The sequence below is a fragment of the Sparus aurata genome, chromosome 21, assembly GCF_900880675.1.
Source record: "Sparus aurata chromosome 21, fSpaAur1.1, whole genome shotgun sequence".
Taxonomy (NCBI): Eukaryota; Metazoa; Chordata; class Actinopteri; order Spariformes; family Sparidae; genus Sparus; species Sparus aurata.
This window is the reverse complement of record NC_044207.1, coordinates 17,764,362-17,790,966: the sequence shown is the minus strand read 5'-3', so window position 1 is coordinate 17,790,966 and position 26,605 is coordinate 17,764,362. Positions and strand designations below refer to the sequence as shown.

At 40.0% G+C, this 26,605-nt stretch overlaps 4 protein-coding genes across 4 annotated transcripts; 1 reads left to right on the top strand and 3 right to left on the bottom strand.

Annotated features, from left to right (window-relative positions):
• LOC115573427 (COP9 signalosome complex subunit 9) lies at positions 1-6,355 on the bottom strand. The gene is made up of 3 exons (XM_030404221.1): positions 6,123-6,355; positions 5,422-5,494; positions 1-642 (listed from the first exon to the last, which is right to left on the bottom strand). Exons 1-3 carry the CDS (start codon positions 6,216-6,218, stop codon positions 605-607), a joined length of 207 nt encoding a protein of 68 aa, XP_030260081.1. The 5' UTR covers positions 6,219-6,355; the 3' UTR covers positions 1-604.
• Positions 6,356-7,729: 1,374 nt separating this feature from the next.
• On the bottom strand, positions 7,730-10,376 carry apoda.1 (apolipoprotein Da, duplicate 1). Its single transcript, XM_030402010.1, has 5 exons — positions 10,313-10,376; positions 9,952-10,100; positions 8,758-8,879; positions 8,560-8,645; positions 7,730-8,399 (listed from the first exon to the last, which is right to left on the bottom strand). The coding sequence occupies exons 2-5, from the start codon at positions 10,066-10,068 to the stop codon at positions 8,164-8,166; spliced, it is 561 nt and encodes a 186-aa protein (XP_030257870.1). The 5' UTR covers positions 10,069-10,100; positions 10,313-10,376; the 3' UTR covers positions 7,730-8,163.
• Positions 10,377-16,220: 5,844 nt separating this feature from the next.
• On the top strand, positions 16,221-21,954 carry LOC115572156 (apolipoprotein D-like). The gene is made up of 6 exons (XM_030401988.1): positions 16,221-16,333; positions 19,569-19,716; positions 19,819-19,952; positions 21,055-21,176; positions 21,365-21,453; positions 21,577-21,954. Exons 3-6 carry the CDS (start codon positions 19,833-19,835, stop codon positions 21,819-21,821), a joined length of 576 nt encoding a protein of 191 aa, XP_030257848.1. The 5' UTR covers positions 16,221-16,333; positions 19,569-19,716; positions 19,819-19,832; the 3' UTR covers positions 21,822-21,954.
• A 1,305-nt stretch (positions 21,955-23,259) lies between these two features.
• LOC115572954 (apolipoprotein D-like) lies at positions 23,260-26,404 on the bottom strand. The gene is made up of 5 exons (XM_030403482.1): positions 26,368-26,404; positions 26,123-26,256; positions 25,815-25,936; positions 23,730-23,818; positions 23,260-23,586 (listed from the first exon to the last, which is right to left on the bottom strand). The coding sequence occupies exons 2-5, from the start codon at positions 26,240-26,242 to the stop codon at positions 23,345-23,347; spliced, it is 573 nt and encodes a 190-aa protein (XP_030259342.1). The 5' UTR covers positions 26,243-26,256; positions 26,368-26,404; the 3' UTR covers positions 23,260-23,344.
• Positions 26,405-26,605: the final 201 nt, after the last annotated feature.

Genomic DNA, 26,605 nt, shown 5'->3' with positions numbered 1-26,605 from the left:
TGCTTGTTTTATAAATACAAAATGCTATGTATTGACTTTTGACCAGTGTCACATATACAATCCATCACAAAAATACAGCCGTGGATGCATTACTACTTTACAAATGTACAAATCCAGGACATTACAGAACACATAGAACATATGTGACTATCACACTGTCGTACAAAATAATTTAAACCATCGTAGAGGACCATCATTTATCATAAGCCATCTGCAGCGTGTTTAAGGGCGACAGCATATGGAGCCTCCGCCCATCACATGTATAATTACACTACTAACAGGTGTTCTCCGGCACACTGAAACCTGCAATCCAGCTCAGAAGCAGTCGAAGACACGAGCACGACGCAGGCTCATAATTTTAACATGCCACATATGAAGGAATCCTCAGGATCTTAAGAATCTCACAACATCTGGAGCCGGTGACGACTTTTCAAGGATGTTTTTTTTAAAAAGCCTGAAACTAGGACAACTATGAAAGGAAATTGTATGTCATTAGACAGTAAATGGCTGGTTTGCTTCCCACTAAACCAAAAATGTTGAGGAAAAAGAAGGTGTGGAGCTGTGCAGGTGTCATCCATCATTCCTCTGGAGACACGTTAGTCTGTCACTGGATGTCATCATCATCAAACAGATCCTCAAAATCTGTGGAAGGACGACAAAAACATACTCATTACACTGAAGTTACATAACAGCAGGACAATGAGACACTGGCCGTATTTCAAATGTTTCTGCAGGCCAGACGTTTTCTCATAAAGCAGCGTTATAGTTCGGAGGGTTAAACGGCTGCAGGGTTATAAAAAGTAAAAGGATCTGGGAGGGCACTCGCTGAGGAGTCTGCTGAGTGCCCTTCCTGTGGGTCTGTTAGTTTGTGAGGTCAGAGGTCAGCAGGAGAACTGCATGAACATGTATGGGAATATGTGCCACATCCCCGCTTTCTGCAAGGTTAACCTACATTTAAACCTCTAAAATGTAACGGTTTTTAAGACCTTTTTTTTTTCTTATTCAAGAATTGCAGGTAAATAAAGGTGATTAAGTGTATGCGAGAGTTTAGGTAAATCTACATCTTGCAATAGACATTAGTCATGTTTCCATAGAGCATTTTGAAGAATATCGCATTGAAAAATTTTATGGAAACGGCAAAATTCAAAAGAAAAATAATCACGGCATTTCTATGTCGTCTTCTATCAGCGTGCAATACGGCCAATGCAAGAACGACTACAGCTTGTCCTATCGAAAGTAATTCCTGACGTCCTCTCTCCGTGTATCCGCGTGGCCCTCACCCTTCATCCTCTGACGAAATTACGCTTTATGTAGCCGAGTTAATTCGCTCAAAACTGTTTATGGAATCGCAGCAGATTTGCCTTTTGACAAAAATGAATAAACAGATTGATAAATAAAATTGAATACTTTGTCTAAAGCATTTCAAACCTCAGAAATTCAAATTTAAGACTAATTAAAAACCTTCAAACCTGACTGGATGTTTGCTGGAACCACTCTTTACACAGATGCTGCCTTGTTTTAGTCGTTTTGCGACCTTACGACACTGTGTAATGAATCAACTGATCAAAGACATAATAGTGAATAAAATAATCATTAGTTGGAGCAGAGTGTTATCCTTGTGAAATAAAACCAAGGACAGTAAATGATGATTACCCTCATTCGAGATTAATCCCCCCCCCTTTTTTTTTAAATGATTGTTTTATTGATGTATAAATTGTCAGAAAATGCTGAAGAAGGACACTACAGCTCAAAAAGATGACAGCACATATGAAGTATTAAACCAGCCAAGTATTACCAAAATTGCAATACAGCAGAGTGCAATATCCGAATCACAGAATTGGCAATTTTTTGATAGTAAAAGGTCAATTGTGTGACAAAACAGCATAATAACAAAGTACTATGGTCCTAGCCTCTTAATCTTGTTCTCCAGATGTAAGAAGACGTGTTTAGGTGGTACAGACCCCGACAGACATCATGATTTCAATAGTCGTTTTCAGTGAAAGTTAAAATTGGGATGCAAAAACGTCATCATCATTTCCACTTATATCAGCATCAGTCAAAATGATAGCACCACGATTTTTTTTTTTAACCATATAGTGGAGCACTGACTAAACAATGCAAACCAAAGAAGGAAGCAGGCTCTACTCACTGTCTTTGTAGCAAATCTCTTGAAATATCTGAGTGTGCTACCAGTATCGGCATTCACATCACGTATATAAGATAAATCACAGACACACACACTGAGGAAGGCAGAGCCATAAACTAAAACTTAAATGATATTTCGAGTGATTTTCCTGTCAGCATCCAGTCTGCATTCAGTACAGACTGCAGGTTGTAATCTACAAGGACTCCTGTGGCAGACTGCTGTTTTCAAAGGTGTCATCACACACACAGAACACAGAAATCAGATGGCACATGACGGAAAAACAACATTTTGACTCTAATTAAAGCCTTCACACAAAAAAAAACAACACATTACCTACAATGAGAGACGGCCACGCTCAGGTGGCAAAATTCCTTTTGTTGGATTGCAACTGCAGGCTGTCAGGATTTCTTTTCTTTTTCCTTCTTTGCATTAATACGCTGCTATGACATCATTTGCCTGATACTAATTTGTAAAACTTTAGTAAGTGAAATAAGCAAACATGTTCCATAAGGATTCCTTCCGCAAGTTTTTCAAACTTGACCTCAGGTAGAAAAAGTAAAATCCTGATGCGGACACGCTGACAGCAGAGTATCTTCCTCAATTTATCGATGATGTTGAGGTCAGACCGCTATGCCGGTCTGTCAAGTTCTTACACACCGAACTGAGAAAACAAGTTTTCTAGTCATGTGAATCATAAAAACCATCCATGATTAAAAGGACAATCATGAACACTGCAATGCAACCAAGCCTCTTTACACTTTCACACAGTTTTTTGTTTGCCAAGAATTTCGTCTTACCAGTGATGACCCTGTCTTTTGTCCCCTTTAAAAAAAAAAGAAATGGGAAAAGTGCTTTCTCAAAACGTTTCCACAAAGTTGGAGGCGTCTTTCTGTCTAAAATATCCCTACATGCACGGAGATTTCCATAAATGATTTGTCGAGTACAAAACTTTACAAAACTTGCCATCGGCATGGGGGTGAGTAGATGATGACTGAAATGTAATTTCCTTTAATCAGAACTAAGGAATCAGTGCAACAGACCATTTAACAATGAGTTATTTGATGTTCAGTCTGAAGTTTCTGCACACTAGCAACCCATATTAACTCTAAAATCTTCAGACGTCCAGTTAACTGCACAGGACTGATGAAAATATATGTGCATCGATGCGATAATCGTGTGTTACTGTATTATCCATATGTTATTTTAATAATTTTTTACATGTGATACTACAAAACTATATCCAAAGAGGTTAACTCGTGTTTTACTTGCAGTAACAGCTTAATAATGCTGGAGTTTAATATCATCCTTGTAAGAAAAAGGCTTGGCAAAATAACATTAGATATTCAACACTGTTAACTTACTTTTCCACAGATCTGCTTCAGCCTAAATATTCCTGAGCAGTGTGAAATCACACAAATTAGCAGAGCAGTTTTACTTTTGTGACAGTGAAAGAGTTGAGCCGGCGTGTCACTGATTATTTCACTAAATGAACATTTAAAATCCCTTTTAAAAATGTAGGCCAGGGGACTCGAGAGCTGAGTTCAGTAAGCCTGGAGACAGTTGAGTGGTACACATCTCTACCGTAAAGGGAATAAAGCCTGCCACCCTAAATGAGCCTCATACAAAGCACATCCACCGAGCTCCCGCTGAGAAGTCTGCGTGGAATCTGTGTCGCATATGGCAAGGAGTTGTGGCTGTTTGATGTAGCTGCGCCTCGGGACAGAGATCACACTACATTATAAAACACAGTTTGTAAAAGGGGGGCGGGGGGCCACAAGGAATGTTTTGGGGGGCAGTAAAGAGATCCCCTGCTGTGGAACCGACATCGCCCCTGACGCCCAGAGGTGAAATAACATTATGTGCTAATTGATTCAGTATGCCCTGACTGACAGTTTACAATTTGAAGATGACTGACACCTCCTCACTTCACTTCAGATTACCTGGGTAGCAAAATGTATTTACATTGATACTTATATTATATTTGACAGCCAAAAAGCCCTGTACAGCTCTGTTTCTAGGAGTCTAGATGTCTAGAAGCGTGATTGAAACACTGCTGAAAGTGGATACAAGAATAAAACAATTTAGTCTTGCTGGTCTTTTGTGTATATGTAGGGTTTGAGTGTCTCCAGGTAAGTCCCTCCAATCAAATACCTACTTCAAGACATTTCTTTCCTGAGAAAAAAAACCTTCCGCCCAAACAAAAATGTCAGACTCCATTGTATACAATCTGCAGGTTTGTAAGTGCTAATTTTGGGGGGGGGGGGGGGAGAACAACAGAGAAATTCTAGCATCCACAACATAATAACCACTGGCACAGCCAATCTTTGTCATTTTATGGTGTCCAAACAGAAGAATGCAGTACTGATGGTAATTTCCGGTACAAGGAACAGTCTACATGAGGCCGGTCGCAGCGTTAGCATGAGCAGCTACTGGCCACTAACTCCATCCAGATGCAGACATCAACTGGAATAATAAGCTGTTTCATCTCCAAGCACAAGAAGCTTTGCAGAAACGCTGGATATGCAGCCAGTCCACAGTTTCTCAATAAATGTATCTTTAGGGAATGCCTCAAATGTCGCCCTGTGTATTAATACCTGGGGCTGTGGTGCATTTTTATAAGGTAAATAAAAATCATGTTGTGATTATTTTGACATTTCCGGTATGATGCATAATTAGTTGGAATGGTCACAATTTCATTTTCACTGAAAGGACTGATTAAAATCATAATTATGTGACATTCGCTGAGGTTTGTACCGAAGAAAGCAGAGAGGAAGGAGAGGAAGAGAAAGAACTGAAGCACTGCAGCACCTCATTATAATGCTGTTTTGCCACACATTTTACCTTTATCAAAAATAAATACCTGACATTTCAATAGTATTTATTTTTTTAAAAACTGAATGATTTGGCCACCTTGCTCAAGTTACTTGATTTTATTAAGGACAAGAATAAATGCATTAAATAAAGTCAAATCTGAGATGAATTGTGAATCTGATTTTTACCAATATGTCTGTAACTTTTTTTTAATCCATCCATAGATCATGTATATATGTGCAGGACAAGAATATAGGATAATTCACCGCCCTAGTCCTTTTTCAGAAGAGGTATATTTTATTTTAGGTTCCTGTACAAGTGAGGCCAGTGTTATATACAATCTCTGCACAAGACATCAGAATTCCTCTGCATTTAATGCGAGCTTCAACTATTTTTGCGTTGGGGAATCTCAATTTGTCAGCTGTTAAGGTAAACTAGCTGAATGTATATGAAGAAATCTTTACCATTGAAGAAGTCTGAATGAACGGCCTTTTCATTAGCAGCCAGGTCCATCAGCAGTCCTGTGCTTCCCCCAGCCTGCCAGACAACAAACATGCAGCTCAGAGAGGAACAGATTTAACCACAGACAGACAGACAGACAAACAGCAGCTTACTAACAGTCTGTTTAAAAACGCCTGAAACTAGAAAATGTTGAACCCCATTTTATAATTACATTTTTTTCATTTTGCTGCTGCATCCTAACGTTTTCATCCCACCCAGCAGACAGCGTTCAGTTTAACTTTGTTTAGTTTACCATCCATTTTATTTTTTCTCCACATTCACACCTGTGTACTATTGTTAGTTTGTATACATATATACTGATATATGGGACCATTAAATGTCTGGGTTGGTCATTGATGGAGACTTTGATACGCCTCAGACAGTACGTATCTTACAGTACGTCAAATTAACTTGACTAACGTTAGTAAATAAATGTTTGCTAGCTATTTAACTACCGTTAGCGAGAACTGTTACATTAGCATTAGTGTAAATAAATAACTTAACCCCGTCACTGCTGGTTTAAAGTAGTTAGCATTAAATGCTTATTTAACTTTGAAGGTAGGCTGAAAAGGGTGTAAGTTACAACGAAGACTGTACAGCGTGAATTGTTTACACACGTAACTAAGCTACTGAGTTAGCCTGCTAAGCTCGTTAACTAACAGACCTCGTCGAGATCAACGTACGGTCCCGCGCCCTCCGGAAACATTTCATCCACTGCTGGTTTCATGGCGGTCGAGTTGGACTGATCCTTGAGTGGCATGGATAAACAAAACCACGAGGTCGTACACTCAGATTATCATCAAATTCTCAGCTAGGGATGCTACACCAGAGCTACACAGCCGGGCTTAGTGTGGTACCGTGTGAAAATATATCCGACGTGAAAGTGGAGTGCAGACACAAAGGTTCCGCATCGAGTTCAGAGGCAAGCGTTCATGAATGAATTTGTGTCATCATTGATATAATACAAGCACATATTAATACTTAACATGTTAAGCCAGTTTTCTTTGAGTTAAAATTAATTTGAAGTATTTTCATTGTTTTTACTCTTGTTCTTGTTCTTGTACTTTTTCATTAGCTGAATTATGTTGCCATGTGAAGAAACCACAGCCTGCCAAAGTCATTAAGAAAGAAAGAATGAATGAATGAATGAATGAAAGAAAATGACACACTATTGGCTTAATAAATAGCCATTTGAAAAAAATAAATATGTCATTAAATGCACAAAAAAATCAAATGTGACAAAACTAAGCATTTCTGCTTTAAATCTAAATACCCTGTTTTAATTTCCCTTTGTATTTATTAATTCTATTTATTTACTTTCCCATTTGATTTGTGAAAGTCTTCATTTTTTAATGTATTAGGTTAATTAGGTATTTATTTATGTATTATTTACCATGTGTAATTCCCCCTATTTATTTCCATAAATGTATTTATTCTTGTGTTTAATTTTATTTTTCTGTGTGAATTTCTGGCCAGCACAGCGGAGCTCCAGCTTCCTCCCACAGTCCAAAGACATACAGGAGAGGTTAAAATGTCAGTGTGAATGGTTGTTTGTCCCTATATGTCAGCTGTCAGCTGTGATTAACTGGCAGCTTGTACAGGGTGTTACCAGCCGCTCGCTCAATGTCAGCTGGGATCAGCTCCAGGAAATACCAAGAAAATGGAAATGTACCAGACTTTTTTTGAAGCCCATTTAAAACATTTTTTTATATGGTGACTTATATGAAGGCCTACTTTACATCCATCTATACATGGATATATATACTTTATATGTAGTTCACATATTTTGTCACACATCTGAATTGTGTGTGTTTAGTATGTCATGGACAAAAGGTGGTATCATGTAGTATGAAACATGTATTGGAGTGGTCATTATCATGTAACAAAGACAGAAACTTTGCATTGATAATGACCACTCCAATACATGTTTCATACTACATGATACCACCTTTTGTCCATGACAGACTAAACACACACACTTGAACACAAAAGCTATTTAAGGGTAAAACTGATACAATCTTTTATGACGTTGATAGGATGCTATTAAGCTTCACACACCTCAGTAATTTGACGACACTAATTGGTAGTCCTTAGTTTTGATGTTATACAGGTGAAGTGAGATTCCTTTCATTGGGATCATATCCTGAACTGCACGTTAATGTTCACACAGTCTGTTTTCATTCAAATCACGCAGCTACAGAATCAAAGACGATCACATGAAGTTAATTCCATTGACTTTTATTGACCCTAATTGGATTCTTTATGTCTCCAGTTTATGTTATAATCAGTTGTATCATCCGGTTTACTTAATTCCATTTGATTCCATTATAATTTTTCTTTTTTTTTTTTCTTCTTTACAGCAAATTAAACAGCAAACATTGTTCTTTATGATTACATGAACAGCTTTATTGGTTCAAACTGTGCAGGCATCACTCTTAGCTTTCAATATTACAACTCAGTGATATTGTGTTAAATAAAAAGGTGGTTATACTATATGAACAGTTGAGGCATGCAGTTATTTTGTGCTGCAAACATTTTTATTGGCTTGAAAAACTCCTTTCTTACACACAACTGGGTAACTGAGTTGAGTCTAACCTCCTCGTCAAAATCACCATGAGATATTTGTCAAATATGTTTCAGGTGATGATGAATCATCCTCTCCCTCCCGTCAACAACAGCACCATCTTGTGTTGCACTACTGATGCTCAGAGAGTTTTGTCACAGCCCTCCTGCCTGCTGGGAATCATCCTGCTCACATCGATGTTGTTGCCGGCGAAGATGTCCTTGGCCTTCTCGATGGTGGAGTCTGGCAGGGTTCGTGTTCGGCCCAGGATCCAGGCGAAGTCGACGTGGAAGAGCCTCAGGACGTCCGTGCAGGAATACACCAGGGCCGAGTTCACGTAGTCAGTGGACAGGATCCAGTAAGGGGTGTAGGGCAGGACTGTGGAGCACAAAACAAGATTACCTACTGTGTTTTCTCCTGATCTGACACAGGAGGAGAAGTGATCTGTCTATAATGAGGTTCATTAAGGTCAAGGGTAACATTCCAACACATAACAGCGGCAGTTATTTCCAAAAGAGTGTATAAATGTCTGGCTCACCGTAGGAATAACTTATTCCAAGTTTGGCAGGATTCTTCAGATCCTCTATGACTCCGGTCCCTTCGATTTTCCTCAGGTCTCCTTTTCTGTGTCATTTCAGACAGTTACATTTAATGTTTGATTATGTGTTAATTCAAACCATGCCAAAATGAGCTCCTGCCTGCACATTTGCTCAGAGAAATTGCAGCTAGGACTCACAGTATTTCAGAGCTGACCACTCGAATGGAGTTTTCTGACGTCAAGCTGAAATTGGTTTCAATGCACCGGCCCTTCTCAAACTGCGCCGGCAGTTTGGCAATCTCAAACCATCTCCCCATGAACTGTGAGGGCAGAGACACACATGAGTTCAAAGACAATTCAGAACAGTGGATGAATAAATCAACATAATTTATTGGAGTCAGTAAATGTACGGCAGGCGTCCTGAGCTCATCTACTTAATTACAGTTTTGTGGTTTGTAACTCACCATAATTGATGTGGGAGGCACATATAATGGCAGTTTACTTGTCTGTTAATGTAGTTAGTTGTCTTCTGAAAACATGTTTTTTTAAATAATATTACAACTGCATTTTCACTACATTATCATTCATTATCTGTTTATACACCAGTCTCCAATTACGTGTACTGACAGAGTAGCATTTGTTGACAAAAACACATTATTAAACATGAATTTTTTGCTTATAACTAAATTATAATGTGTTAAAAAATCATGTTTTACACTCAGATCTTGATTAAAGGAACAGTACCCCTAATGCCAATGGAAAGCTGGCTCGTGTTTTGTAGTCAACAAGTAATTTCTGGGGCTTCACATTAAAACAGTGTTGCAGCACTCTCATCAACAACTGGGAGTGTGTTTTAAACTGTTAAAATCGGAAGAAAAAAAAATGACTCGGCTCCGTTCAGCTCGTCTGGCATGATCTGAGTCTCCAGACAGTCTTACAACAGTCTTTAAGCCAAAATCTTCACTGTAGCTGCTAAGCTAAAAGCTTTAGACTGCGTGTCGAGGGTGTAAATAAAGTCTTTTCAAATCAGTTTGGGGATTTAAGGGCTTCAGGAGACTTGGGTTGGATGACAAAACTCCACCTGATCTTCCATCGACATGAAGTTTAGTAGACAATGGCTGGATTTTCATTTTTGGTCAATTGTTCCTTTAAACAATGTGAAGATGATGATAAGTAACTGAATTACTAACTGATATTTTCTATTTTCTAACCCTAACCCCAATAGTTTTGATGCATTTAAAAAAAATGTTTTAAAAATGCTAATGACTAAAAGAAGGTCGACAGTTTTTAGTCTATTTTTCTCCTGCTGTTTTTGTCCCAACACATCACTGGAGGCCACCTGGCTTTGCTCTGCCTGTTTATTCGTCATATTCAGAACAAAGACGTTCGTACCTGTTTAAGGGTGAATGCCGGTTGAACAGCTGGTTCCGGACATGGTCCCCAGTGGGGCACCTGAGCCCTGACGATCGGGAGGATGAACACAAACACCAGAATAAAAGATAACTGCATGATGGAGACGGGCCTCTGTTAGCTGCAAGAGACTGTCAGCCAAAACACAAATGAGTTAAGAACTGAACATCTGCAAATTCATTTAATCTGCATTATGTGAAGAAAACAAGATAGTAGCAGTTAAGTTAACTCAACTTTACATTTAATACACAATTTGATTAAACACATGAAAATACATCATCTGTTAAATGGGATTAATCCTCACAAAAATGTTTTATATACATTACAGAATATATTCCCTCACCTCTGTGGCCCGGTGGGTCAGATATACGTTCTCTCCCTCAGACAAGTCCTGGTATTTGAATTAGAGACGTTGCTCTCGGCGAGGTTTTGCAGCGCTGCGACCGTGTGTCATCAATGGTGTCTTTGTGTGTCGCCAGCTTTATTTCAGACATGAAGTGAACTATTAGTAAAGTGGAGTCATGGGGGACATTCCAGGAGAAATGTTATAAAACAATCTGGATGTTCTGCTGCCTTGTAGACGAGTGGGAACGTGTTTTTCTTTATATATCCGAGGATTTCTTTAATCTCAGGTCTGCAAAGATGCACATTGTCCTCACACACAGAGAAACAGATAGACGCCATTTTTAATGTTATTTTGAAGTTTAAATAAGAAATTGCACCACTTAGTCTTTGGTTAGACAAAGGGCTTCACAAAATGGATTGGATTTGACCTAATTTAATTATATTCTGTCGAGTCACATCACTGTAGCTTATCTCCGCAATTGACAAGTCCAGACTCTGACCTCTACAGCCATGCAACAAAGTGTGATTCTGGATGTGGTGATGTCGGTCCTCCACTTTGGTCCAGACTGAAATACCACAACAACTATTGCCATGAAGTTTTGCACAGATATTCACAGTACCCCAACAATGAATGTGTTAGACAGTTGATTAATGGATTTGACATTGAACGCCAGTACCTGACAAGTTGGGAATGAGACTCAAAAATCAACTTTCTTAAAAAGTGGACCTCTGATGACTTTGATAGCATTGTCTGAATAATCCAGCGAAGATAGTGAGTTAATCTGCTTGCCTTTTCACCAGTAATTGAGTAATTTATATTAATTGTTATGTTTTTACACTTACTTCAACAGTTATGGTTACAGACTCTCTCTCTCCCCACCTCCCTACACTGGTATTTTGATTTTGATTTCTCTGCCAAAAAAAGAGACAAAACACACAGTAAACTTCTATTACATTAAATTAAAGATGGCTTTGTTTGCTAGCTGTTCCCCCAAAAATTTCTATAGCTATCGCAGTGGTATCATTAATGAGAATTTATTTGGCCACAATCATTGTGTAGTACAATAATCTGATGTCATGACGGCTCTAGTTACAACATAGAGGCACACGATTGATTTGTCATAAAAAGAAGAAGGCATACTTTATTCATTCGCCTCTAGGATCATTTTTTTATAACCCATGAGCATGTTATTTGGGGCAAACATCCATTTCTGGTGATCCCTTGACTATTGATAAAGCACCATCATCATGAAAGGCGAAAAGTGTATGTGGAGAAAGTGAAAGAGAAGCACGTGTCCCTCTGTTATTACCACAAACATGAGAGCTGCTCAGTGGTCAGCAGGTCAGACTGGCTGTTCTGGGCAGCCTCAAAATGTAAATGGTCGAATTGATTTCTTTTACCTTCCTTTATTTAACTTCACCAAGCGCTCACACAGTTTCACACAACACTGGTTTATTTATCTGCGTTGCACACTCTTAGTCATCTATGATTCACATCACAGATTTCCACCTTTGTCCGACACGTTTCTGTCAGTGCGCTGTGAGCAGAATCCCTCCTCTCCGTCGCTCTGTGCTGGTGTCGGGCCAGTCTGACTGCTGACTCTCATACTGTCAGTCATCATGCTGACAAGTCTGCTCGAAACAGAGGCCAAGCCCGCTGGTAACAGACTGCAGGAGCCAGTCCAGGAGCATCATTTTCACAAAATCGAGGGTTTACCAAGTGTTGGTGCGTGTGGCATGTTTCTGGAGATGGATGATTTCTTCTTTTTTATTTTACCAATTGATGTGTAGTAGAGTAGTGAATAGTTAACCCTGCCCCTGGCTATTGTTGTTGATCTTGCTTCTCTGCAGATTTTTGCTACAATGATTGACACATGATGGCACATGATCAGACAGTGCTCATCCATTTGAAGAACTGGTCGTGACTCTGTACGCAGGAAAAGTGTAAGACACGCCGCAACATACACGCAAAACCAGATTTTCAAAAATATGAGCCAATCCACAGAGGGATTAAAAATGTTTTTAAAAAAAGGTATATACTAATCAAATGACTTTTTTTTTACTCAATAGCCTGACATTTAAATATCTGCAATGCTCTGGTGCAGTGAACAACAACTGATTGACACTCAAAACGGTTCGTACCAAACACTGTCAATTAAATGCAAATACCATTAAATGCTGTCTGCTTTCAGACAAAAGCCCCGCAGCTACAAACAAGGTTAAATGAAACAAGAGAGAGATCAAAAAGGCTCCGTTTCCAGCTAATACGCTTCAGAGAGGAATGACTTGTTAGCTGCGCCCAGATACATCAAAGCCCGCCTGGTTAAAGCAGAGGCGCCCAGACAGAGGCAGCGAGCCTGGCTGGTCAGTATGATCAAGGACCACGCTGGCTAACTCAGTCAGAAACATATCAAAAAGGAGAAGGACTATTAAAGAAGAACATGAGAATGAAGTGACTGAGTGAGTTAGCCGGGAGCAATTCAGTCAAATCTGGCCCAATAACATGCATGGAACTTTAAGTTTTGTCTTCCAGAGAGAGCCCGTCATGTGGAGGGAAAACTCTTTTTGTTTCATTGTCATTCAGTCTTTACATTTGAATTGTTCACGTCACCTCCAGAGTATAGTCAACAGTATGCTCAGTGCTTTGATCTTTCTCTAGATGGCGCTCTTTTATGTGTTTTTCTTCCTCTTTTTGTTTTTCAGCCATGGCTTCCAACACTGCTCATGTCCCCCTTTTCTCAAACCTAATCAGACAACAGTCGCTCTGTGGGAAAGCCTCCTCTCGTACTTATTTTCTGTGGACGTGCCCGCCCACCTTTCAGGAAACACCCAGCTACACCTGCACCATGGGGCCCAGACCCACACCTGAACAGCTCGTCTTGACACTAGTAGCCTCGTGAGGCCACAATGCTCTTTGAACCCCAGAGAAAAATTGGATTTTGGATTTTAAAAAAGAAGAAAGGTGAAGGTACTCTTCCTTTACCTGCATTTATCGAGCGATTTGGTCACGGGGGGGGGGGGGCAGCGCAACGGGCTGCAACCACAACAGTGCATATTATTACTTTATAAAGTCAATAATGGCTGATGAGTTGGTAAAAAAATAAGAAATTTGACGCACCCAGCAGATGCAGAGCAACATTTAGTGAGATACGTTCCCTTTGCCATGAGCTCTGTTTGTTTTTTCTACCAAATCCGGAACAAAATATCCTGCGAGGAAGCTTTATCCATTTTCCATTAAAGCTACTCTGTCAAACTCACCCTGCCACCTTTCTAGCTTTGAAGAGTGTTCTGGGGACCTTGTTTTGTATTATTACCTCATTAATATTGTTAATCTAGAAGGTCTGAGTTTGACAAGCTTTCTCTTCTGATTAAAATGTCTCCTCCAAAACTACATAGTGCACCTTTAAGGTTTAGGACAAAAGTGGGAAAATCAATGAGAAAAGTAGAAATTGTAAATCCAAAAAACAAAGCGGAATTCTTAGATGTATGTTTTTTGAGATAAGGGATGTGCAACAGGAACACGTATGATTGACAGAGTTTTGTAACAGCTCTGGAAAAGACTGTTCCACGACACATGGGGTCACGCTGGGACTCCTGGCACCTGTGCACACACACACACACACACACTTACACACACATTTACACCGAAGCGTAAACATGTGGAGGTGAAAATTATGTATCCTGTAACACACACAAAGTTTGAGAATGTTTCCTGCTGCTGACGTACAGCAGAGCTCACAACACCATCTGTGACCATTCAGCTAAAGTGAAATTGAGGGTTTTTTTTCACAGAATTGGTGCAACACAACTGTCTTTGTAGTCAAAATGATTGTTTTGTCACTGAAAAATAAGTGATTGTAGAGTTGAGATGAAATTATGTCTGTAAAGGTTGTTTTTTTTAATAAAATAAGATAGCAGTTATTTTAATATAAAATACAGACTTCAGCAACAGAACCACAAACAACAGCATCACAAGCTCTGACAGAATCAACACCGTTCTGACCATCTAAACAACAACTCCATGTGAAAAGCATCCAACAGGTTTTATTTGTTGCATGTTTTTTTTTGTTTTTTTATTGCATTGGACTGATTTATACTGGCAGAACTTAAAAACAAACAGGTCTGTTCTCCTTACGATGCTGATGCTATTTTGTCTGACTTCGAATTGAAGACTCACAACTGATACCATCATTTTGAGGACTTTGTCAAATAGGCAACAAAAGGAAGATAACGGGAAATGAGGGGCTACAGAGATTGAGAACAACACGCAAAGAAGGTACGCAGCTGTCAATCGTCAAGGCCTCAGGCACAAATAATACGTATCTATCGTTCAAGTGTTTTCGCAAACAAGGCTGTGTGATTATCTCAAAAACGCTCTTACATTCCTCATGTTAGGAAAAAATCTGTTGAACCAGCCAAGGAATCCGCCTGGTGTAAAGATTACGAAAAAACAGAGAAAGCTCCCTTCAAAACTGCCTTGAAGTGGCTTCTTTCAGCCTTTTGGATGGGAAACACAGAGCAGACTACACACCTAATTGAAACTGACGGACCTGCTTATAATTAGAGTGAATACTGACCACAGGCACAGCTCCCTGAGCAAACCTATGACTCAGAGAGTAGGAGACGTAGTATTTGACGTTAAAAAGATCTAATTGTAAGCTGAAATTCTACACAGTTTCTTCCTTCAGAATATTAAATACGCATTCTATGAAGTATGGTGTGTTCAAATACGCACTATATGCATTTGGTTAGTGGTTAGTGTTGCACTTACTGCAGGTGAATGTTTGATTAAACTGATACAGTCTGTGGTTATCCTTTAACAAAGATAACGGTCCCGGTGCCTTCATATTCATGTTTTTTTGGTCAAACATGCCTGAGAATGTGTCACATTGGAGGGTCAGAGGTCGTCTCTCACCTGAGCGCAACAGCGTGAGCCACCAAGGATCGATATGACCACTGAGTGACCTTTACTGACTTTCCATTCATCCAAAACAATTCAGCTCAGTTGCAGATTATGTTGCGGCCAAGATTAACGCACCCGCTTTTGAAAAGAAGCTTATGTGAGTGTTGTTTAGTGTCAAAGGAATTCAGGTTGAGAATAAAAATGAGGCCTCGCTTTCTACTTTTTTGCGTGTTTTGGCTCACAGGTGTGGTAACGTCAGTGGTCTGTTTGTCTTTGGTCCACAGCTGTGAACATTAACCCTGCTTAACATCAGTATATTAGCATTGTAAGCTTGGTGAGCTAGTTAGCATAATGGACTTAGCATTTAGGTTTTTTAGCATTTTACAAATTCAGAATCAATGATGACTACAGACTTTACCAATAGCACGTTCATCCCACTGTGCAGTTTGCAATACCTCCTACCTACCTGTGCAATAGTATTAAAATGAATTTGAAAATTTGCTTTGAAAAACACTTTTCATGTTATGGGACAAACATATTTTTTACTGTGCGACCTCTGCATGTAAACAAACTTGCATTATTAAGAGACGACATTTTTATATTCTAATACATACGCAGGCCAAGCGTTACAGGAAACGGGGATTTACATAATGCACTGAAAGTGATAGTGAGCTGATTAAAATTCAACAAGCGAGCCTGTTGTTTATCACACTGTGCAGCAGTTCTGACCAGTAATGGCTCTATTTACTGTTTATAATGAGGTCTAAATGTTGAATGCTTTTAATGAGCATTTTGTGTCGCGCAGCTATTTATCTGATTATGTTTTCTCCATCTCAGCGCAGCGCTTGCTTTCCATTTTCCACTGCAAGTGCTTTTCCAAAGCCCTCACAGCTCTCTGTAAAAGCAGGCCAGGGATTAAAAGTGTATCCAGAGGCAGAGAGAGCAGCTGAGGGAGAAACACACACACCTGTGCCTAATTAATCCTCCTTCACACCTGTGTGTGCTTTAGAAAACTCTGAGAGGAGACGCAAAGGTCTGGAAAAGCAGCGAGGTGCAGTTAATGTTTACCTGACACCTTTCTTACGTTTGGAGAAAGAGAAACTTATACTGGCGACAGTAAGCTGAATTCTGAATGTGCTTTGTTGCTGTTTATATGATCTATAATGTCCTCTGTGGTGTCTTTCTTGGTAAAAGCAAGTGTTACAGCTGTTACATCTTCAAAACATTTTTTTTAGATAAAAGTAGCAAGAAAATCACACACCTGCTCCAACTCAATTGCCAGAATAAACACTGGCATTGTGCATCTATCTATAATACAAGGAATCTCTGTCTGTGTGTGTGTGTGTGTGTGTGTGTGTGTGTGTGTGTGTGTGTGTGTGTGTGTGTGTGTGTGTTCCTCAAATAGCTCTGCGGATCAGGATCAGACTGACCTGAGACTTTCAACATGGCTGCTGCGTGGTTCAGTGGTGTGCAATAAGCATTTGCTTGGACTGCAATGATAGGGTGAATAAATTATTTCATAAATGCTTTACAAATTCAGCCACCACAGTCACGTGGGCACCAGAGCCAACCACTGCACACCATGGCCACGTGCGCACCAGAGCCAATCACTGCAGAGCTCAAGCCCACGACATACCTTAAAAAAACAAGCGGATTTATACCTGCAGGCGCGAGCTGGACCGGGATTTTGCCGACGGTTCGGTTCTGTGCATCTAAACTGACTGTTGTGGATTAATGATATTAAACAAGTCCAAGTCTGTTCGGGTCTGAGGAGATCCAGAGACGCGCGGACAACAAAGTGGCATCGGAAGCTGTGGATGTTTGTGTGTAGCTAGCGCTAGCCGCTAGCGCTAGCGCTAGCTACACGGCCCACCGCCCGAGTCGACAGAGCTGACGCACTGGCACGTCCAAAACCGGATTTAGGGTAAATAATGTCCAACACGCCTTTTCGCGAACATTGCCGTTACGTTTGCTTTGTGTCTGGTGAAGGAAGAAACAGTAAAAATGTGCTTTTGTCACAAGTGGATTTATACCTGCAGCGGCGCGAGCTGGACCGGGATTTTGCCGGCGGTTCTGTCCCATTCTGTTCTGTTCATCTAAATTGACTGTTGTGGATTATAATGAGATTAAACAAGTCCAGACTGAGTCTGTTCGGGTCTGAGGAGATCCGGAGACGCGCGGTCAACAAAGTGGGATCGGAATCTGTGGATGTTTGTGTGTAGCTAGCTGCTAGCCGCTAGCCGACCCTCACGGCCTAACGTTACCTACCGAGTTGACGGAGCGGACACACCGGCACGTCCAAAACCGGATTTAGGGTAAATAATGTCCAACACGCTTTTTCGCGAACATTGCCGTTACGTTTGCTTTATGCCTGGTGCAGGAAGAAACAGTAAAAATGTGCTTTTGTCACGAAAGTGTCCAAGCAGCAAGTTTGGTTGTTGAGAAACAGGAAGATGTGGGAGGGACATCGGCAGATGATTGACAGCAGCAATGATGTGTTGGAGACAGCGACAGAGATAGCGAGTTTTGAGAGTTGAGAGATTTGTGACATATAGCGTGTTTGGAGTGTATAGTTAGTGTGTTATGTAGTGTTTGGTGTAGTGTGTTTAGTGAGTAGTGGAGTCGTGTTGTGAGGCAAACCAAGGAGGAGACGGCTGAATGTGGAACAGGCAGGAATGAGCTGAGCCCTGAGCCTGAGGCATTGCCTGCATTTAAATGTAAATAGTTACACATAGCTTTGTAAATTTCAAAAACTTATGCACCAATTTAGCAAACAACAATTTACATTTGCATGATAACTAATGCAATTGGTCCATTAAACATATTTGTGGTTTTCACAGTAAAAAAACTAACTTTTTCTACTCTGATTTTATGTTATTTTGTGATTTTAGGTCCATAGTGTTAATATAGTACCTTAAAATGAAAAAATAACTGTACATTCACACATGTGAGGTTGTGCTAAAAATAATTACACCAAGTAAGGCAAGGTAAATAGTTTTTAAGGTGACATATAATGGTATAATCAAAAACAGCCAATTATATCCCTGACGTCCCACCTTCAAACACAGCCTCATTTGGCCATCCATGAAAAAGCTACTTAACCTCCCACTTTTCTATAGAAATACATGCTTCCTACGGGCAATGCACTAGTTACTGCAAACCATGGATATGTTTGATATGTCAATTTTACATGGCAGTGCTGTGTTTTGGTCTGGTGATGTTCAGGCACAAGTTGGTTAGAGTCAGAAAGATATCATATTTTGATTTTGTTAGCTCTAGACACACCGCCAGGCTAAATGTCTCTCCCTGTTTCCAGTCTTGACGCTAAGCTTATGCTAAACAAGCTTGCTGCTAGCTGTAGCATTATAATTACCACGCTGATATGACAGCGGTATTGCATTCTAAGTGATTGTTGCCACTCTCATGTTCGTCCAGCAGCTAAATATGAAGCTAAAGCTAGCAGGCAGTTAGCTTAGCTTACCATCAAGACTGGAAACGGTAGGTTACTGCTAGCTTGGCTCAGACAAAGGTGGCAACTCAGACTCATTAACACTTGACATGTGGTTTGTTAAATGTACAACATTACAAAGTAAAAATGATGATTTGTGCTCTTTTTTTTTTAGCAATGTTTATGTGTTGATCTGCTTCTTAGCAAACGGCTAGCAGCAACGTACAGGAGTCTTTCTGCCTTTTTGGATGGAAGACAGAGAGCAAGGCTAACTGCTTCCCCCCCATTTTCAGTCTTTATGCTAAGCAAAAGCTAAACTAGCTGGGAGCTAGTTAAGCTTTATATTTAACATACAGACATGAGAGTGGTATTGATATTCTCCTCTAAAAGTGAGCAAGTAAGGACAAGGTATTTCATTAAATCGTAATTTTAAAGTTTGGGTGATCTTTCATGCATACAAATTATTCTTAATGATTTTGGGGAAGAACATTTTTAATATAGAAGCAAAAAACGCAAATAAGCAGCAACTAATTTTGAAGTTGGATAAACCCAAGAAGAGAAATGTGGCCTCCTCAGCCCACAAAATGAAAAATGTATGTCTTTAGTTCAAAGAATATCAGCATGGCCCTACAAACTGGCTGCGCTGATACTAGTTTACTGTCTATCAGAGCACCTAGGGGAAGAAAATATATTTGATCTTCATTGCAATTTTTGGATGTTGTTGGTGTTTATTATTCATCGTACTTGAAAATCTTTTTTTTTAATATTCATCATGCTGGTTTTTAGCCTTGATTCTTTTTGCAAAAGATGATATTGAAAAGTTCATTGGGATGAAAGGGAAAAAAGAATGACTGAGATAAACGTCTACAAAGAAAGTGAGGGGCCTGTTTGTCATTTGAACAGGTGCCAACTCTCACACTCCCTCCATCGCCTCATCACGTAAACAGAGGAGGGGCTCAAGAATGTGATCATTGATGTGGCTGCAGGTCCTCGGATGTATAAAAGACCCTTGAAAGTCCTTCACACAGGTAGTACCTCTGATTACGTTCAGGTGAGCGGACTACAGCTATTACTCCTATTTAATTCCGTTCAGGACCAACCTCCTGACGTAAAGCGGATTGTTTTAATAATCATGCTGTTTCGTTCTCTGCAGGTTCGGGTGAGAAGATGAAGGCCATGCAGGTGATTTCCTTGACTTTGCTGTGTGCTCTGGCAGCCAGCGCTCAGTTTCTGAAGTTCGGCAGATGTCCCAAGCCTGCTGTTCAGGCAAACTTTGACGCTAGCAGGGTGAATACTAACTCTTTTTACTTATCATTCCTTTCCTACAAATCAATGTAATGTATATAGCATGAGATTGAAAGGTGCTATTTATAGGAAAAGTTGATTTTTGTCCCAACTTTCTCAGTCCCAACCCATCAAAAATCGATGCTTTTGGGATGGCGGTTGACCCATCCCACAATCACCAAGCATCATTATTTGACGTGCTGGGAACAAGACTCAAATAGCACCTTTTTGAGCAATCTTGAAATGGTTAAGGCTACGTTCACACTGTAGTTACAAGTGACCTGAATCCGATTTTTTCACTCATATGTGACCCATATCTGATTTGTTTTTGACAGTGTGAACAGCACAAGTCGCATTGAATCTGACATTTTCTAATCAGATTCAGGCCACATTTAAATGTGGTACTGAATCGGATACGTATCGGATTTTTTTTAATGCGACCGCAATCTGAACAGCAAGGTCGCATTTAATGTGACTTTGACGTCATTCTGACCCGCGCTGCACTGTTTTGTAAATGAATGACAAATAAAGTTGATTGAAAAAAAAGTGTGCCACAGGCGGGAGCGAGCGGGAGCCACGAACGTAATCAAAACAAACATGGAGGACAGCAGTGATCCTGCTCGGTGTAACCAGCCACATCCCGATCCCACCACTCCTGGCTCCGATGCCATATCCAAATACTCCTCTGTACGGATGTACTCCGCATAGAGCCATCATTAAAATATGAATTTTCTTTCTCCTCTTCCTCCTTCGTGATATCACCCGCTCACAAATTTGCCGGCTGCCGCCACACTGTTTTTAGCATTAAGCCATACAGTCCCACGTTACCGGTTGTCGTTGCCATGTTCGCTTCCGTAAACACCGCTGTGGTGTGATGTCATCAATGATCAACTGCGCATGCGGGTCACTTCAGGAGCGTGAGCTGTTCACACAGCAATCCGTAGACAGGCCGCATTTAAAGAGGTAATGTGAACAGCCAAACAAAAAATCGAATTTGAGCAATAAATCGGAATTGTGCATTAAGACCTGCAGTGTGAACGTAGCCTAAATGTCCAGCACAATCTTTGTTTTTGTGATTGATTGAAATCCTGTGTTTCCTCTGCAGTACGTTGGTAAGTGGTATGAGATCATGAAGCTGCCAACAGCCTTCCAGAAAGGCGAGTGTGGCACTGCCACCTACAGCCCTAAGAGTCCTGGAGTCATCGGGGTCCTCAACAGAGAGCTGCTGTGAGTTTGTGTGGCATAAATAATTTTTTTGACGCCAGCAAGTGGAGAGTCTTTTTTAATATTTAGTAAAAGAAAAATGGAGGATAAACGATTTGCTGGGACTTCAAAAATGTCACTACGTGAAAGGAAAAACCTGACTATTTTGATTAAAATTCTTTCTTCCTTTTTTTTTTTTTTTTTTTTATTAGTGATGATGGAACTATTAATTTCATCGTCGGCTCTGCCAAGACCAAGAACCCCGCTGAGCCTGCCAAGCTTGAGGTCTCCTTCGATGATAGTAAGGAAGTCTAAGTCATTACAAACATATTCTAACATTCAAGTTCAGCCTTCATAAGTAGCTATGTGTGTGCGCTGAATATCCCCGCTGCTTTGACTCTCATACTTTTTTACATTTTCCCAGTACCTTCTCCCCCCGGTCCTTATTGGGTGCTCTCCTCCGATTACGAGGGTCACTCTCTGGTCTACGGCTGCAGTGACTTTGGCCTGTTCCGCATGGAATTTGCCTGGATCCTGAGCAGGGAGCCCACCCTGAATGAGGAGACTGTTGAGATGCTGCACGGCATCCTTTCCTCCGCCGGAGTCAATCCGGACAAGATGGTCGCCACCGTCCAGGAGGAGACTTACTGCAGACCCATGGAGCAGTAAAAAGAGATACTCTTGTTTCAACTACAGGACTGTTTGAAAGGCCAACCTGGATTTACAACATAGCTGTACTGTATTCAATGTGTCTCGCCTGGTCTATGTTGTGAAACTCAGCAGTAAACCTGTAGAAAGAAATGTATGTTGTGTGTTTTTGTCTTTGTATCAATATGGGCGTATTCTGAAAAGATAATGAACAAAGAAATTGCGACTATGAAAAAACTAAAGCTAAACTGCACTGCTGACTTTAAAATGAGAATGATACCAATCATGTGAAAAAGACGTGAAACATTTTAAGGTTTGTTGAAAAGCAGACGCTTAATTGAATGGCTGGCACTAAAACATAAGATCTGATCATAAGATTAGGAAAGGTTTAAGGACAGGACATCATTCACTGTACAGATTGTAAAGGCCACTGAGGCAATGTGATTTTGGGCTATAAAGCTCATTGTTTTGAAAAGCTGACGCTTGTCTACATTGCTGACTTAAAAAATTAGAATGAAACCAATTGTGTATGAAAGATTAGGAATATTTAAATGGTTTGTTAAAAAACTGATGCAAAACTGTATGGCAGGCTTATTTACTTGCAATCACATCTGTAGGACTTTTACTTCTGAGAGTGTTTCTACACTGTGGTATCAAGGGTTTAACTTGGTAAAGATATGAGTACTTCTTCCACAGCTGCTGAGCACGTTGTGAAAAGTGTGAGTGCATTTGTTCTTTGTCAGGTACAGAGAAAAGGCTTTATAGATGAAATATAAAAATGTTCAGTCTCCGGTGAGAATCTTCGGGAGGCAGAAATAACACAAGGTAGAGTCTAATTTTATAGCAGCAATGAATTATTCATAGTTTAGGAGAGCAGCAATCACTTTGAGTGTTAGGAGTTGTTTAAGGACATTTCAAGTGTTAATATAAAGTATTTGTCAGTAACCATAACTTCTCTTATGAAAACACATCTTATATCATTAGAACTGTAATTTACTCTAATGTCATCCAGTTAGCCTCCACTTATGGGCGTCCACAGGAGGAGTTATAGTGTTTGATAAATACAAAAATAAACAGTTATTTCTGCTTGCATATAGCAGATGCTTTTGTCCGAAGTGACTTACAGTCATTCATACACCGATGGCTGCCATGCAAGGTGCCAACCAAGCACATCAGGAGCAGGTTCGGGTTCAGTATCTTGCCCAAGGACACTTGTACTTGCCGACCAGGGGAATTGAACCAGTGACCTTCCGATAACAAGTTGCTGGCTGTAGATGGATGAAGACAATAGAGAAAAGCTACTGTTGTACATTTAATGGCATATTACATTTTTAGACAGGACAATCAATCAATTTTTGGGTAGCAAAAACGGCACTGTAAGAAACAGTTAATCAGTTATCAATATTGATAAATATGTCACATCACCACAGAGTCCAAATAAAAGCCACAAAAACCTTCAGTGCTGTTTAAATCAGTTTATTGCATTGACTTGGCATGAGACAGTGAGTTACTCTGTGGGCTCGATCAGGTCCATCTCAGTCCGTTTACTGGTGCATGGCGCTGCAGTAAACTGAATCCTGGTTGGAGGAGAGCAGCTTGTCCACTCTGACTCCGATGGAGGACAGGGTGCCCTTCAGCTCCTCGAGGGTCTCCTCAGGCATGGTGGGCTGCCTGCTCATGATCCAGGCAAACTCCACATGCAGCACGCCGAGGTCGGTGCAGCTGTAGACCAGAGAGTAGTTGTTGTAGTCGGTGGACAGCACCCAGTAAGGGGCAGGGGGAGCATCTGGAGGTGCAGAGTTTAATGTTAGGTCTGATAATTGTCAGTTTTCAACATTTTCTACATCGACAGTGTTGTTAAAGACAAACTGCAGTTTAAAGTGTTGTGTGGGTGTTTTTGTGTGTTTGTAATAAATGAGAGGTTCTTACACTCAAAGAAGGAGACGGACAGCTTGGCAGGCTGAGAGGGGTCCTTAGCCATGGCAGAGCCGCTGATGGAGTTAATGGTCCCATCAGCACTAAAAAAAAACAACAACACACAGATGGTAAAAATATACAATTAGAAAAAGTGACAAGCATCTGAAAAAACCATCTGACTCTGTTCAAGCTCTTGTAAATATTTGATTTACAGTGATTCATTGGGAGAATATGTTCCTATTCTTAAATGTATTCTTTAAGATGATTTATCAATCAATTGAACGTCATAGTGCTTTACAAGTGATTGGAAAAACATGAGATATTATGAGGATCAAAAGATGATGCAAGCAATGAAAAAAAAAGACTTTAAATAAAATAACGCAATCTACACATAAAATAATAAAATAGAGAAATAATTAGACACACAAGCAACTTTGTTTCATAGTTTTTGCCATAAAACCTGTATGTCTTATAGTTGTAACTCCAAAAAGTAAGAATATACTGACAGATATTGTAAAATATAATGTACTAGTGTTGCGCGGTAAACCGATACTAGAATGGTACCGCGGTACCCAGCCTTTAAGAACAATACTTTTTCACGTTTTATTAGTATCGGTACTTTATGAACTTAGTGCGACAGCAGTGCTGCGTGTCTGTGTGCAGCTTCTCTCTGCTTCCTCACTGCCTGCAGGCAGAGTGGGCGTGGTTTCACAGTGACAGTCACAGAGCAGAGCGACACAGACGTGTTGGCTCTTGGTCATTACGGATTTAAAGCATCGTTTACAGACGGGCTTTGTGGTGTCCTTGGGTTTGCCCTTGTTGTCGGCAACGTAAGCGAAATATTTCCATATTTCGCTTCGTGCGTCTGCTTTTTCAACAAGCCTGGGACGGTCGACAGGAGCACTCATGCCACTTTCAGCTGACAGACATGCGGACTTGTTCAAAGAGTTCAGAGAGCTGCAGGTTAGCGATAGATGACATAAACATCCCCCGGATCGAAGTCAGGCGAGGTTTTTGTTGTGACATGACAAGCGAACTATTTTCACCATCAGAGTTGCAGGAGGCAGTCAGAGGTAAAGCTAACTGTTAAACAGTCTGATGTGGTTCCACACATCTCTGTATGCAAACACAACGTTCACACTGGTAACATGAACTTTACCATAACATGCGCTGGAGTTCACAAGTATGCTGATCAACAACACCACTTATAATTTATCTATTTTAAGTCAATCAGTACTAGTAATATAATCATAGGATGTACATTTTTGTCAATAATTTATAATAAATATTGTAATTTATATTATTAGAAAATGGTCTGATTAGAGCACAGACCTCCACCAGGTCTGGGCCATTTGTGTTGTACTTTAGTGCACTAATGTAGTTTGCAGGCTAATAATCCAGGGTTTGAATTTTATCAACATCAAAGGCAAATTGCAAATTTCCCCTTTGTGGGATGAATAAAGTATTATCTTATTTTATAAATTGCCAGACTTAAAGTTAATGTCATTTATGTTCATTATTTTTTATGCTGAAGGTGCTGTTAATTTTTTAAGACACTTGTCTTCTTGGAAACAGGTACAGATAATTTTAAGTTCCACATTCTGTCATCTAAAATGTATGCCATTACTTTTGATGATGTTTTAGTTTTCCGCCGTGGTATCGTTTCAGTATTGGTATCGAGATATTTTAGTCATAATTTTGGTATCGTGACAACACTATAATGTACCATGTTAAAAACAATTACATATAGAAGGAGTTCACATGTATTTGACAGTATATGCAAATATATTGGCATTTTGCTTCTAGAATGTATTCCAAAATATAATAATAATACATATGTAATATACTGTGTAATGATATGTATTTAAAAATCTATCATTTAGATATTTCTATCTAATATATTTTCATATCAGTGGAATGAGTAATTACAAAGTGAAAATATTGTCATAATGCTGTGTAATTAACACTTACTAGCATGTTAATACTTATGAACTACATATATGAAAACTACACTTGTGTCTCTACATAACAAACACTTTCATGACCGATGACAAAACTCTTGTTGGATTGGATGATGGATGTGGGTGGAGAACTTACAGCAGCTCCCTGTTGAGGACACCAACGACTCCGGGGCTCTTCAGGCTGTAGGTGGCAGTGCTGCACTCACCCTTCTGGAAGGAGTGTGGCAGTCTCTGGATGTCATACCAGGTACCGAGATACTGTAGAGGGAGCGCGACGGATACAAGAGCATGAAATGAATTTACTGTTGGTGGTAATTTATGCTAAGTTGGATAATTTGTCAACCTCCATGGATTAGTTTGTTTACTTTTATTATTTTTTTTTCCAAACAGCATTAATATTAAATACAGACTTTATTAAGGTAAAAAAAAAGATGTGGTTTTCACCCTGGCAGCATCAAAGTTCTCCTGAACTGCAGGCTTCGGGCATCTTCCTGGCATGATGACCTGAGCGTTGGCTGCCAGGACGGACAGCAGAGCGAGGGAAATCACCTGGATGGCATTCATCTTTTCTTCACAGCCTGCAGAGAGAACAAAACATACTGTACTTTATGAAATGACATTAATTATCTCAGTTCATTTAGGTATTCACACAAAGAGACTCCGGTGGAGACTGACACCCTCCTGCTCACCTGTTTTACTGGGTAGCAGTGAGTTTCTGAGTTTTGTTGGTGTTTTTAAAGATCAGTCACACGTCTCCTGCAGCCCCTCCCATCTGTTTACATGTGAGGCTAGTTTGAAAAAATGATGTGAGAATTGGCACCTGTTCACATGATATTTGGTGTTAAAAGAGGCCTCTGATAAAAAAGAACTGATTGACAGGTTAGTGTAAAGGTCAGGTTACTGTAGTACACAGACCATGGCTGCTGT

What these genes read in the sequence shown, in the direction of transcription:
- LOC115573427 (XM_030404221.1), bottom strand. Translation starts at nt 6,218, where the DNA reads ATGCCACTCAAGGATCAGTCCAACTCGACCGCCATGAAACCAGCAGTG. An exon ending in CGTACGTTGATCTCGACGAG is followed by an intron (nt 5,495 to 6,122) that starts GTCTGTTAGTTA and finishes GTTGTCTGGCAG; the next exon opens with GCTGGGGGAAGCACAGGACT. An exon ending in TCATTCAGACTTCTTCAATG is followed by an intron (nt 643 to 5,421) that starts GTAAAGATTTCT and finishes GTCCTTCCACAG; the next exon opens with ATTTTGAGGATCTGTTTGAT.
- apoda.1 (XM_030402010.1), bottom strand. Translation starts at nt 10,068, where the DNA reads ATGCAGTTATCTTTTATTCTGGTGTTTGTGTTCATCCTCCCGATCGTC. An exon ending in GTGGTCAGCTCTGAAATACT is followed by an intron (nt 8,646 to 8,757) that starts GTGAGTCCTAGC and finishes GAAATGACACAG; the next exon opens with AAAAGGAGACCTGAGGAAAA. An exon ending in TGGAATAAGTTATTCCTACG is followed by an intron (nt 8,400 to 8,559) that starts GTGAGCCAGACA and finishes TGTGCTCCACAG; the next exon opens with TCCTGCCCTACACCCCTTAC.
- LOC115572156 (XM_030401988.1), top strand. Translation starts at nt 19,833, where the DNA reads ATGAAGGCCATGCAGGTGATTTCCTTGACTTTGCTGTGTGCTCTGGCA. An exon ending in CAAACTTTGACGCTAGCAGG is followed by an intron (nt 19,953 to 21,054) that starts GTGAATACTAAC and finishes TTTCCTCTGCAG; the next exon opens with TACGTTGGTAAGTGGTATGA. An exon ending in TGAGGTCTCCTTCGATGATA is followed by an intron (nt 21,454 to 21,576) that starts GTAAGGAAGTCT and finishes ACATTTTCCCAG; the next exon opens with TACCTTCTCCCCCCGGTCCT.
- LOC115572954 (XM_030403482.1), bottom strand. Translation starts at nt 26,242, where the DNA reads ATGAATGCCATCCAGGTGATTTCCCTCGCTCTGCTGTCCGTCCTGGCA. An exon ending in AGAACTTTGATGCTGCCAGG is followed by an intron (nt 25,937 to 26,122) that starts GTGAAAACCACA and finishes CTCCCTCTACAG; the next exon opens with TATCTCGGTACCTGGTATGA. An exon ending in GTCCTCAACAGGGAGCTGCT is followed by an intron (nt 23,819 to 25,814) that starts GTAAGTTCTCCA and finishes GTTTTTTTTTAG; the next exon opens with TGCTGATGGGACCATTAACT.